Raw genomic sequence first — 14,954 nt, forward strand, 5'->3', positions numbered from 1 at the left:
GTAACCCGCAGTAAAAATATTATGAAAACATTCATTACATGCACTGAAATAATTCATTCTGACCAAGGTGAATTCAGAAAACAACTGTTTCTAATCTGATTACACAAGTTCCTGAATGATGCATGGATGGAAAATCACCTTGTAGTTTTGCAGTTATAGTTCCACATCAATGACAAAGAATTGGGAATAATCAGGTCAGAAAAATTTCTATTCTGAATCTACTTATCAGAACAAATTAGTTCAGTTAATGTAATATCTTTTCTAATCAGCTAAGTTAATTACGTACCTACATGATGATCTTTAAAAACTTTATTAAGCATACTGAGTAAATACCTCTTATCTGTTGACTGAATCAATTCACCAAAGTTGCGTATAAACTGGGGCACATTCACAATGACCTGGTCATCACGTTTAATTTCATCATTCAGTAGCCCATTCATGTACTTCATCCAGTCAATCTGTAAAACAAGAATAGAGTCAATCATTGTATAATTAGCTTATATAAGTTGACTGCATTATATTATTATTATTATCTCTCTCTCTCTCTTCTCCTAATGGGTTTTCCCCCATCCCACGACAGGTACTAGTACCAGTAATGTGTGGGGTGGTTGTTATGTCCAGTTACTATTATTGGTCGAGCAACTCTCTAACTATCCTACAGGCATTCAAGATCTGGCCTTCTGGAGTTCCATGTAAGTGTTCTTTGCAAGGCCTATTCTTATGGAAGCACTTTGGAACCATGCTAGTGGGTGACATGGTGATTGGGATGGTCACTACTTTTTCATATGCCACAATTCTTTTACTTCCTGTCTCAGCTTTGTGTACTTCCTGATCTTTTCCTCGTTGGTTTTCTGGAGATTGCTGGTTGAACACCACCATTTCTTTCTTGTTGATGAGGTTTATGTCTGGCCTGTTGTGCAGTATGTCTTGTCCATTATTATGGCACAATCTCAGAAACGCTGAGGAACTACAAGAAATACATCGCTAAGGACCCCAGAATAGCAGATGACACATTTTGATGATGCCACCACCACAGAAACAATCTAGCATGTCAGAGCAGGATGTATGGTGATCACCCAGAAGGATTACACTCATGGACACAATCAGGTGGCTGGGATAATACATCAGAAGCTAGTGCAAAAATACCACCTGATCAAAGAAAGTTTACCATATTACAAGTACAAGCCTCAGGTTGTACCAGAGACCTCTACTCTCACAGACTACACTGGAACTGTGCCGTAATGACAGACAAGATGATCCTGCACAACAGACCAGACATAACCCTCATCGACAAAAAGGAAATGGCTGCCTTCCTGATCAACATAGCTGTGCCCAACACCAGCAACCTCCAGAAAACATACGAGGAAAAGATCAGGAAGTACTCACACCTAAGAGAAGAAGTCAAAGATATGTGGCATATGGAACAAGTAATGACCATCCCAATCATTATGTCAACCACTAGGATGGTTCCAAAGAGCCTCCATAAGAACCTAGCAACAATAGGCCTCCCAGAAAACACTTACATGGAACTCCAGAAAGCTGCAATCCTGAACACCTGTAGGATAGAAAGCTGCAATCCTAAACACCTGTAGGATAGTAAGAGAGTTTCTCGACCAACAGTAATATTAATAATAATAACCAGACACAACCAACCACCCATGCACTTTGTATACCAGTATCCATCACAGGGCAGAAAAAATCCGATAAAGGAGAAAGGGATTTTTTATATATCTATAATAATAATAATATATATGTACATTTTTTCCTATGTATATAATATATAGGAATAAATGTATTAAACTAACAGAGGAGTAAACTTAGTATATGAACAATGTGGAAGGTGCAGACTTAAACACGCACGCACGCACACACACACGCACGCACGCACACACACACACACACACACACGCACACACACACACACACACACACACACACACACACACACACACACACACACACACACACACACACACACACTAAAGTATATAAAAGAAGTAACTAAATATACCTTAGGTGCAAGTGAATATAGATCACTAACAGGCATCTTGTTATAAAGTAGACTAATGTTCCGTCTTTCCTCCCTTGGCAGTGAATACTAAAAAAAAAATTTTTTTATTTAATTTTCAGATTATTAAATTTTTGATCTTTACTGATGAAAATTTAAGTATATTAAATATCTAAAATATCTATACAATTTTTTTTAATTCTTTAAAACTTTGAAATATTGGTTTTTTAGTTATTTAAATTTTTAAGAGAACTGAAACATATATAATTAAATGTAATTAGAGAGAAGCAAAGATTTTTATTTTGTTAAATATGATCACTCCTTCATAATATATTGTTCACAGTTGCACTAATCAAAATTACTACAATAAATTCATATGCAGGTATATAGTATTTACTCTTTTCACTTGTGTGATACTGACCTCTGACAATTTGATAAAAAAAAGAGTTAGTATTAATTAGGTCAAATGATGTAAGGAAATAACTTTAAACTAAATCAGCAAAAAAAAAAAAAAAAAATCCCTGCATCAATTCTTTCTTTTCATTAATATGATTTAATCTCTTTGTGTATCAAATCATGCTGATAAGGTAAACTGCAGCCATTATCAACCCACTGCAGGATAGAAGCCTCCTCAACAATTCATGCTGAGGGAAATGGACCATAATCTGCCACGCTGGTCCAGTGCGGGTTGTCAGATCGACTGTATTTAGCAGTCAGGGGCTTGAACCCCGGTCTACTCAAGGAATGTGTGCTACTGCACTTCCGCTCCTGACCACTCAGCTACGGGGGGCCTTTTAAGCTTAGTAATAAATTGTCACATGTTATGTTTTGCCTTTGCATCTTGTTATTCAGAAAATATAATGCTGCTAAAGTAGATGAATCATTCATGAACTTTCAATGTACAATCCTGTTTCCCAAAATAAAAAAAAAGGGTTGGTTGGTTATTTGGTTTTTAGGAGCATTAGCAACTAAGGCCATATTGCTCCAGGGATATGCGGTGGTCATTTGCTGACCTTTCCACATCCTCCGTATTTGGCGGTGACGGGCTCGAACTCCGGTCTAATCAAGAAGCGTGTGCTACGCACTGCTGCTCCTTCCCACCTGGCTACGGAGGCGCCCAAAAAAAAAAAAGGGAGAAGAACATAGAAAATGAATGTTATACTTATCTGTTATTGGTTTTCCTATTAGTATTACTAGCAGCAAATGCTAGTGGTGCAAGCTCATAAAGCATCAACCAGAAAAAATAAATAAAAATTTCCACGTCACTTGTTCATACCCTCCAATAGTTTATCTAGTTCTTCCTTAATTTATTCAAAAGATATAGAAAAGCCTTCTTTTCTACATCTTTTGAATAATTTCGCTATGTAGAAAAGAAGGCATCTAATTTGGAGGGGGGGGAAGGAAACGTTCCTCCTAAAAAGTGACTTTTTGTGGCACATGTCAAGCTGTAAATTAAGGAATGAGACATGCCACAGCCAGTGCATCTGCCCTCTGTCCATCTTATAATGGGAGGACTGGACACTGGACCTCCTAAAGAGACAGACTCCTCTGTATAATCCTGTCACATGTCAAGCCATAAATTAAGGCAATGCTTCCCAAATAGTGTTCTGCAGAACCCTGGGGTTCCGTGAAGTAAGAATGCAGGTTCCACCAGAAAATGGTGGGGGGGGGGCATTGGAGTAACATTTCAAGACTTAAAAAATATTTAATAATGTTTCTCAAAAAGAATTAAATATTTTTTATAATAATTTTAATGTAAAAAAATTATAATAATTTTAATGTAAAAAAAAAAATCACAGAATGTTCATATGTTAATCAAATGAATTATATGTGTGTAATTTGAAGTGATAAACATTTTTTTTTAAATAAGAGTAGATACAAACTTTTGGCAGTGCTGTATTATGCTGTACTGATTGTATGTAACCCAAGCACAGTACCAAGTACTATAGGTTCTAATACCTCTCGTGTTTGGGATTCACATTAAAAAAAAAAAAAAAAATGCCACAAATGGGCAGTTTAATAGTAGGAGGGATGTTGATCATAGGATTCCATAATTTTTTAAAGATTATGAAAGGGTTTCACAGCCAAATTAAATTGGGAAACACCAAATTAAGGAATGTGACATCAACCTACCCTCTGTCCAACTTCTGCAACAATATTCAGCAAAAACTTTCAGCTACCCTATGACTTTTTTTCTGTTTAACTAAACTTAAAAAAAAAAAAAAAAAAAAAAAACTCAAAGGCCAAAGATTTGAAGAAAACAATGAAAAACAACAGAGCAGCAGCAGCAGCTACCGATGATTCCAAAGAGTGAGTTTGGGAGCTTCTTCCAGCACTGGAAAGAATGGTGGAATAAGTGTATACATGTTGAAGGAGATTAATCTCCCATCCCTATAAGTAAAATATTTTAGATTCACTAATTCAATCTCTATACTTTTTGATATTATCCATGTTTGTTATAAATACTGCATTAGATAACAGGACAGTAAAGTCTTCCAACTGGACCGAAACATATTTTTATTTGTGTAAATAATAAAGATATAATTTGAATTTGTGGCAGTAGCATTTCACCCAGAATGTTTATTATTAGCATTAGAATTAGTAGAGGCATATATGCAAGAAAGCAAGTTTATGCAGCATCAGCCAAAAAAAAAAAAAAAAAAAAAAAAAAATGCTCCCATTTCATCCCTCCGTTCGTTCCAAATACCTGTCCAGCTCAGCCTTAAATTTATTTAGGCTATCAACTTCCACAGCAAAGGATGGAAGTCTGTTCCACCAACCAACTACCCGCTGGCTAAAGGCAAACTTCTGCATCTATGCTGCATCTGTCTTTCCTCAATTTGAATATATGCCATCTCAGGATTCTGAGCAAGAGGATGAATCCCATCAGCACTGAGCATGCTCAAACCAGTATACACCTCAATCAGATCACCTCGCAGGTCCCTAGCCTCCAGACACTGTAATTTGCAAAACTTAAGCCTTTCTTTGTAAGAGCAACCCTTTGTTCTATTCACTAATCTCGTTGCCCTTCTCTGTACTCATTCCAAGAGCTCTACATCCTTCTTAAAATGAGGCCTCCAGACCACCTGTATACAGTACTCAAGGTGTGGCCTGACCATTGCCTTATACAAGGGGATAATCACCTCCTTATCCCTGCTAGGAAAATTCCTATATATCATTGACAAGACACCATGAGCTACTCTTGCAGACTGTCTACACTGCTCAGAAAACTTCATATCTGCCTGCACAATTACCCCTAGGTCCTTTTCGTTCTCTACCACTGTCAGTGTAGTACCACAGAGTTGATACGTTGCTCTGGGGTTACTGCTTCCCATATGTAGTACTTTACATTTGTCAATGTTAAACTTCATTTGCCACCTCTCAGCCCATCTGCTTAACTTTTCTAGATCCTGTTGCAGCAGCATACTGTCATTAGTGTCCTTTAACAGCCCTGCCAACCTTCGTATTGTCTGCAAACTTGGACATTAAGCTTGATATACCATCATGAATATCATTTATAAATACAGAAAACAAAAATGGACCCACCACTGAACCCTGGGGGACTCCACTAATAACATTAGTCCACGATGAGCAGTGTCCATTGATTACCACTCTGTCTTCTCCCACTCAACTATCCCTTTATCTACAGCAGCAATTTGCCTCCGATGCCACACTGCTCCAATTTGTTCGGCAGTCTTCCAGTGCAACAGTATCAAAAGCCATTCTAAGATCCAAATATATGATATCAAAGTTATTCCCTGCATCCAGTTCCTTTGTGACCACATCATAGTATCCAATCAAATTGGTCAAGCAAGACTTTCCCTTAATATATGAAGGTGCATCATTATAAAATGAATTTATAAAAAATTATTGGAATAAACAAAAAATACTTACATTGGCTAATAAAATTTCAAATTTTAAAGCTTCTTCCAGTTCTTCTGATGCTGTATTTTTATTGGCACCTAGCATTATTGCACTATCAACCATCAACTTAAAATATGCTTTTACACTAGAATCATTGAGTCCTTTGATCATGTACGTCCGATCTGGCATTCCTAGGGAGGTTTGATCCAGCTGTAATAATGTAAAAAATGTAAGGGAAACAGAGCACTGAAAAAACATTTAGAAACTAATTTTAATGAAAATCTTTGATGATTATCTTCAGAAGAATATACAATCAAATACAAAAAAAAAAAAAAAAAAAGTAAAGTGCAGCCATTATCAACCCACTGCAGGATGATGGAAGCCTCCTCAACAATTCATGTTGAGGGAAATGGACCATAATCTGCCACGCTGGTCCAGTGCGGGTTGGCAGATCGACCGTATTCAGCAGTCAGGGGCTTGAACCCCGGTCAACTCAAAGAGCGTGCGCTACTGCTCTCCCGCTCCTGCCCACTCGGCTACGGACGCCTTTAAAAGGTAAATTGCAGCTATTATCAACCCACTGCAGGATGGAAGGCTCCTCAACAATTCATGTTGAGGGAAATGGACCATAATCTGCCACGATGGTCCAGTGTGGGTTGGCAGATCAACCATATTTAGCAGTCAGGGGCTTGAACCCCGGTCTACTCAAGGAGTGTGTACTACTGCACTCCCGCTCCTGACCACTGGGCTACAGAAACCTTCAAATACAATGCATGTTTAAATAAATTCTGAATTCATTAGCTAAAGCACTCAGCATCACACAGTTACAGTAATCAAAATGACTACTATTAATTTATGCAGGGTATAGTAGTTACTCTATTTCACTTGTGTGATACTGCCCTGACACTTTTATCAAAATAAAATTAGTATTAATTAGACCAAATGACATAAGGAAGTACTGCAATTTTAAACTACATCAGCAAAAAAAAAAAAAAAAAAAATCTTTGCATTAATTCTAACTTGAACTTTGTGACTCTCTACCAAAACTACTTCAGAAGCCAATTCTATATATAATTTGCTTATATCCCTCTGCCTGACACTCTCTGAACTTGAATAACTCAAAGACTAAACAAGCTTTCGACCTGATTCCTTTTGTAATAGGTTTTACTTATCAATAACTGAAATAAAATAAAAAAATTAAAAATTTTCTCACTAATTTTCTTTTGACCTGATTTCTTTTTCAATAGGTTTTATTTAGCAGTAAAATTGAAATTAAAAAAAAAAAAAAATCCAAAACATTTTCCAACTGATTTTCAAATCCTGAGAATTTATTTAGTTCCCAGTGATGCTAACTTGCCATTTACTTTGAAGAGAAGACAATTTCTTAGCTTTTGTCATCATGATTATCAAATCTCACGGAATTTTCAAGTTGCCATTTTTGCTTATGGACAACTTTACATAGCAGCTAGATTCTGATAATTCCTTTTGCGCAATAATTGCAATTTTTTTTAAGGACAATATAATTATACATGTAAAAAATTATCCAATTTCATTTTTAGTCATTCTATTACCTGAGTCTGTCCCATTGACATCTTAGCTAGTAGCCAAGGGAGAGGTTACTTGGATATTAATCTTTATTTTGTTATTATTGTTGAAACAGGCTTTTCCATATGTTGTGAAAGTGGATGAAGTTCAGTAGTAGTAATAATAGCAAATGATGCAAGAAAGCAAGCTTATATAGCATCAGACCAAAAAAGAAAACACAGTTTACTCATCCGTACTCTCCAAGAATTTGTCTAGTTCTCCTTTAAATTTCTTCAACCCTTCTACACATCTATCCTGCGACCATCATTCCTCAACTTGAATTTATGCTCCATCATGTATGTAGTTTCAGCAAGTGGAAGAATACTATTAACATTCAGCTCACTCAATCCATTCAAGGCTTTAAACACCTCAATCAGATCTCCCTGCAGATACCTAGTCTCGAAATGCTACACTTTTCAGAACTGAAGTCTTTCCAGGTAAAAGCACCCTTTTGTTCCCTTCACCAATCTGGTTGCCCTTCTCTGCACCCGTTCCAGCAGATATACATCTTTCCTAAAGTGAGCCTCCACACCTGTATACAGTGGTGGTAGTAGTAGAGGCATGTAATGCAAGAAAGCAAGCTTATGTAGCATCGGCCAAAAAAAACACATTTCAAAAAGACTTCATTTTGTTATAAGGCACTAATTACAATATATAATCTGTTGTTTATTGAGAAAATATTTACTTTTTGCCATCTATTAGCTGATGATGATGTCATCATACAGAAAGAACTAGTACTAATAATTAAAAATTATACTTTTTAATAACTCAAAAAAGAATTATGCTTAATCCAAATCAAAAATTTTTATGCCTCTAGATTTTATTAACTTGGAGCATGCAGACAGTTTCTTTTATTACTTTTATACTCAGCCTTTGAAAATAACCAGGAGAGATATGCAGTGGTAATCAATGGTGATCGAAAAATAATGGAATTTCAAAGGACACAACATGTTTTGTTAAGCAAAAGTCATGTTTAACTAACTTGTTAGCTATTTTGGCACAGTCACTCATGAGCTGGATGTAAAAAAAATTTCAACATCTTTATTTGAATTTTTAGTAAAGTATTTTAGAGAAATCTGGCTAGTTGATATGCCATATTAGAAAAATTAGAATACTCCTATAGGAATGCAGAGTATGTAGTGTAGTGTACTGGATCAACCTTAGCCAGACAATATGTGCAAACAATTCTTTGTCAAATGTTTAGAGACAGCATTATCAGTAGTGATTTACAACTAATTTTAAAAACAGAATTTTAACTTTTATTTTAAAAATACAAATGCTATTCTAGTAATAAAATGTTTTCATGGGATGAAAATTTATACACATCCTTAAGTGATTTTTTTAGAACTTTTTTTTAAATATTTTATGGTATCAACATGTTGTTAAGAACATATAAAGACTTACATCAATAACATGGTTAGTATTATTTCGAAAATCAGGAGTGACTGAAAGATCCAAAAGAATATCATGACTGTATCCATGCTTCCTAAACTGCAGAAGTGACTCCAGCCAGTCAAAAGAGTCAGGTTTCCATTTGTCACCTTCAACAACAGGCCATCCCCCTAAGGAGTGTAGCACATCAATAAGTGGTTGGGCCCCCAGTTTATCCACAGCAGCTGGAATTAGCAAAACAAGGTTTTTGATATATATGTTCCTATTAAATTGTATAATTCATTTATAATATATAACAACCCAAATGTTCTAAAAACTTGGCTGTTTTAGTTAAATGTAAAATATATATATTTTTTTATAAATTAATTAGTTATTCTGTGGAATACCTATATTCTATAGAATAATTAGCAAATTATTCTGCAGAATATTTTTTATAGAATAATTTGCAATTTAGAGAATAAACATGACAAAGAGAGTCATTTCCTTTATTTACGTCCAAAGAAATTAATAAAGTCTCACTATTGCTACTTCTTCTAATCTATGTGTTGATAAATACTACACAAAACAAGAGGAAGAATACACTCATGGTGGCTACTTTGAGATTTCTGCAGTGGATATTGCATCCCTGTGTGCTCAATATTACTATGGCACACTAAGTTCATTGCTGGTATGGAGTTTCCTACATATTGCCTCCTATGGTGGTGCCCATTGTGGTCCTCAGAGAAAGCAGCTCACATGACATAATAATAGTAAATGCTCTTAATGACAATCTGTTCAATGACCTTTCAAGGGTAAGATGAAGGTGAATTTGTAACACTTTCCATTTAATAAAGACATCAATTTTTTGTTATAAAGATTTATGGAGAAGGGGAAATAAAAAAAAAAGTTATGTGCCTAAATATACCTTCTACCTTATGTCCTTTATATGCTTTGTTTCAATTTAGAATGAAAGAGTTGTGAATTGGCACATGTTGTAGCAACAGAATACATATAAAGGCTTTCCAAGTGATTCTTCATTATGGAATCGTGCAATCTGTGTAATATTTGTGGGAACATAAGCTTCACCAGGGACTGGAGAAGCTTATGAATTGTAGAAAAGCCTGAATTGTAGAAAAAGTTTCTTCCCAGCCAACCATTCAGTCTTGAGCTTCTTCAAGAGGTAGAAGTGAAAACATCTGGGATTCCAGCTGTTTCCACAACAGGGATTCTTGCTGGGTTTTTGTACCCTAATAATGGATCCACATTTCATTCCTGGCCACTTTCTGACAAAATTTTCTGGGCCTTCTTTAAAGATGTTCAAATTTTCATAGGAAATTGGTGCTCAATTCTCTTTTGAAAGAAGTGCAATGTTAATGTCTTTGAGACCACAGGAAACAAACCAAATTGGTACCTCTAATTTATCAAGAAGTATGTATTAACACTTAGTCCTGATATATACTCCTTTTGTAAGTTATCTGCACAACGTTTAATCATTGCTCTTTCATCACTATCAATTCCAATTTTCCACACATTTCTGATGATATTTCCTGAATCAGACATCCTGTCCTTGTAACTTCCAGTGACTGCCTTCCCCCTTCGTACTACCTGCTCCAAAACTCATCTGATATGGAGAGTGACCAGATACATTAATCAGCCTTTCATGAATTGCCTTAGGAGAGATCTGCTTCTTTGGTGAAGAATTTAATGATTGCTCTGTACTCCAACTTCTTCATATCCATGTTACCTGCAACACAGAAGGGTATATTGGTTAATTTAAAAAAATTTTTTCTAAAGGGTTTTATAACATATTATTTTATATATAAACTGTAAAGACATTCCTATAATTCATTTCAAGATTCTATAACATTATTTTCATACAAGTAGATAAGTTTATAGTGCCTCTCACATATATTGAAAAATACCAATTTAACCCTCCTTGATTCATGTGTGGTACTGCTTGTTTCATTTTTCAGTAATTTTTCTGAAATTTAGAATGGGATCATATCCTCCAATGTACTTTCACTACTAACTTTCTCAAAATGATTATATACAGTAGTTTCTGTTTTTGTTTTGATTTACTTTGAATTATGAGAGGTTAATTGTTCATTTTGTATCTAACAGATATCACACAAATATGCAGTTTAAGGAGAAAGCAAATGTTCCCTGATCATATTGCATTTTTTGGAATGCAATTTTCACAAACTGGAAATGATTGTTTCTAGGATGAAAAGAACAAGTTTTAAAAAAATTACAGCACAAAAAAGTTCAAGCAATGAGGAATTTGGTAAATTACATGAATCGTAATGAATAAGAGACAGGTTCCAATTCAACAAAAAACACTTAAAATAAAGTTTTACAATAAAAACAAAAACTATATACTGATTGAGAAAATATACAAAAAGTTTCAACTTTTATCATTATAATATTTTATAAGTATCGCATCTCAAAAAGAATTAGCTGAACTTGTGCTTCACTGATAAAACATAAATATATTTTTTTTTAAATTAAAAACCCACTGCCTGAATTTAGATTTAAAATATTAAAACATATAAACAAAAAAAAATGAAATTTAATACCTGGAAGATTAATTTTGCATTTTTAAAATTAAAATGAATGTAATTGAAATTTTGGTTTTTTTTTATGATAAAAATAACTCTTTTTATAATAAAAAGGGATGAACAGAAGTAACACAAACAGATTCTTTAAAATTTTTCTTAATTTTATTTGATATACTTTGTTTTGTGAAAAAACCGAGGCTGTTTAAATATTACAATTTTATTAGAGTAATTTTCACGCTTACATTAACATTTTGTGGGAAGGGGGATTCAAAATTGATTACTTAATTAAGCTATGAGGTTTATTTGTAATGTTAATTATGTTAATATAAGCTGAGGTAAGGGTAAAATATCTAGATCTATTTACTAAATCTATATGATAAGTTTTATTGGGGAAATAGATAAAACTCATGAAAAATCAGAAACATCCATTTCCTCATACAATTATTTCTTATGGGAAAAATCAATTCACTTATATTTTTTATCAGTTTATTATTTTTTTCAGTTTTCTCTTTAGTTTTTTTTATAGGCAGTAATATTTTTCAAGAAAAATAGAAATACTAATAAGCATATCTTTAAGCATCTTTTAAGCATATCTACTTTATATGCCATCTTGCATAACACAGAAACTACTGCCTCATATTTTCAATGAGAGAAGCATCTTTACCACCTAATTTTTCTATAGTTTCCAGTTACTAATTAATTTATAAAAAAATTATTCCACACTTTAGCTGAAATGATCCATTACTGTATAGAATACAAAGTATTTTACAGAACATTGAAATTATACACTTTAACAGTAACACATAAACATACATATACATTTATATTTATGCAAGTGACCTTGATATTCAATAAAAAAAATCATCTACTTACAAAGATCCATACATGACAAGTACATATCCTTTAGCATTTTGATGAAATCAGATTCATTTCCCTTAAGTGGTTTCTCAACCATTACTGTAAAAAAAAAACAAAAAAAACTGAGATATACACAATTTTAAATACATATACAAACACACAGCCAGCCTAGTCAAATTACTGGACACATTACTGTATTTGTATTAACATAGTGCAAAAGAAATACAGTGCACACTGCTTATAGTGACATGTATAATGTTATCATTCATTCAATGTTCAATTCATTCAACTTTAATGAAATCCCAGTCAGACATATAAGAATACATAGAAAAACAGCATTTACTGTAATCAGCACTTCAGTTTATCTTATTATTTTTTGCCTTATTGTGGTTTATGCATGCGCAATGGAAGTGATCACATAACATCCTAGTTTGTTCTTAAAACTCCAACATGTTGTGTGTCTAGCTACTGCTGTTGCTTCGTACAGTTCATATGGTTGTCACTGTCATTATTCTGTGAAAGCAAGTACTGTCATTCTGCTCCTACCATTCTGACTGTTTTACAGTAAAGCATTAACCCTTTTCTACTTCTTGATTTTAAATGTTTTCTTTATTTGTTTTTAAAGGTTTGTATGGATTTCCAGAAACATTATGATTTAATTTTTATTGATGACTTTCTTGAACAAATAGTTGACAGTCAAATTAAAGTATTTTATTTAGCTTGATTTTCACATTTTTATTCTATTCATTTCAACTTTTTATGTACCCATTTCCACTCTGCATCAGTAAACAATGCTGAACAGCTGCATTCTTATTTCTTCAGTATCGTTATCAATTAACGTTTGTCCCGAAGTAATCACAATAAGCAGCATCAGCTGTATATTCAAATTCACTTGATCTGGTCATATATCAAACTCGATGACTTAAATACTATCAATGCAAATAAATCTTCCAACCAACTATAACCAAAACCTGACATCAAGATAGACAAAATGCAAATAACCAACCAATCAACCAACTACCAGAAAGGACTCGTTGTAGTTGTAGATGTAAGGCATCTCCGTAGCCAGTTGGGAAGGAGCAGCAGTGCATAGCACATGCTTCTTGATTAGATCGGGGTTCGAGCCTGTGACCACCAAATATGGAGGATGTGGAAAGGTCGGGGAATGACCACTGCATATCCCCGGAGCAATATGGCCTTAGTTGCTAATGCTTCTAAAAACCAAATAACAAACAAACAGTTGTAGGTGTGCAAAAAATCGAGGCTAATACTAGCAAGAACTATGGAAATAACAGGACTGTCTCAGTCCCATTATTTCAATTTATAAAACAGTTTATGTAGTAAGAAAAGTAACTGTGGTAGAAAGAGAAGTGAGACTACAGAGCCATTAAACAGGAACATGCAATAGAATTGCTGATAAATAAATAAATATAATCTTTATTGGAGAAAACCATGCCATACATATCCTTTCAAATAAATTTTCTGTTTATACTCCAGGACGACCACATGGTCAGAGGAGTTTACAAAGTAGAGAGATAATACAAGAAACAACACTGCATTTTAGCAGTCATGGGCTTGAACCCTGGTTACTCAAGGCACATGTACTTATGCATCCCCGTGCCTTACCACTCGGCTACAGCGGCCTTGGAATACCAGGGGTTAACAATTTCATTAAGGTACTTTAAAGAAACACATTACAATTACTAGAAGAATATGTTGGGACAATACATAACAAAAAATATAACGACAAAAACATAATATAAATTGCAGATGTGTAAATGAACACAGACAGCAATAACCTTAATTATAGCAAAGAGGTCTTTACGGCCAGGAGAATTCTCTGTCTGTACTTCTTATCTTTCACCAATTTGTGCATGTTGCTATTTTTTGTTTTGCTCAGCATTTTAAGGCATTTGGTTAGGAAGGAATCTGTCTGCCAGGGTGAGCTTTTTAGTATGACTGACGCACATCAGAATGGATCTGAGATAAAGTTGTGGGATCCTCCAGAAGCTTAAGTTCCAGATGGTGGGTTGGGAGATCGATCCTATAAGCATTTTAGCAGTGATTATGATCCTCCTTTCAAAAAAATAGGACATTCTTCTGATTGATAAGGAGGCTGCCAGTTTGGTGGTGGTTATCCCAGAATTGTGATGAAGTTTGACTCTGGCCAACTTCAGAAGCCAGTATTCTCCTAAATTTAACATGTTAGCTGCCTTTTATATTTGCAAAAGGCACTTCTGTGGGATGCTTCTCTGGGACACTGGAACAAGTAGGCAGTGCTTTTAGTAAATGAATTTCATCTGTGAAGAATAATCACTCCAAGTAATCAGCATCTGTTGTTTGTAGCATTCTAACATCAACAGATGAATTTGAACGAGATTCAGATCCACATCACTTGAATAGAATTCTATTTCAGTATCAGATAACATATTATAAAGAGATGATTCACTGTCATCAGCTTCAACATACTGTCTATCCCTGTTTCTTTTCAGTCCTGACGTCCCAGGCTGTAGATCTATTATAGCAACCGTTTGGAGTACAATTTTATATAAAAACACTTTTTACACAAAGTTTTATCAGCAAACACACACTACGATGATGTTTTGTTTTTCACAAACTAAAGAATTAAAAATCAGCAAACATAATTGTAAAAAAAATTTACCTTCTCTTCTTGTGGAAAATACTAAATACTAGGTAAAATAACTTCAAAA

General features: G+C 34.3%; 1 protein-coding gene across 1 annotated transcript in view; it reads right to left on the reverse strand.

Annotated features, from left to right (window-relative positions):
* Positions 1–14,954, reverse strand: part of LOC150085193 (neprilysin-2-like) — a 209,852-nt gene that overhangs the window by 66,448 nt on the left and 128,450 nt on the right. Inside the window, exons 5-9 of the mRNA XM_090373920.1 lie at positions 12,259–12,342; positions 8,861–9,072; positions 5,903–6,082; positions 2,012–2,098; positions 334–458 (exon numbers count right to left, since the gene is read on the reverse strand). Coding sequence (XP_090230046.1) covers positions 334–458; positions 2,012–2,098; positions 5,903–6,082; positions 8,861–9,072; positions 12,259–12,342 — 688 coding nt within the window. The remainder of the gene's footprint in view (positions 1–333; positions 459–2,011; positions 2,099–5,902; positions 6,083–8,860; positions 9,073–12,258; positions 12,343–14,954) is intronic.

The sequence above is a fragment of the Mastigoproctus giganteus genome, chromosome 5 (genome assembly GCF_048544385.1).
Source record: "Mastigoproctus giganteus isolate SK-2022 chromosome 5, ASM4854438v1, whole genome shotgun sequence".
NCBI classification, from domain to species: domain Eukaryota; kingdom Metazoa; phylum Arthropoda; class Arachnida; order Uropygi; family Thelyphonidae; genus Mastigoproctus; species Mastigoproctus giganteus.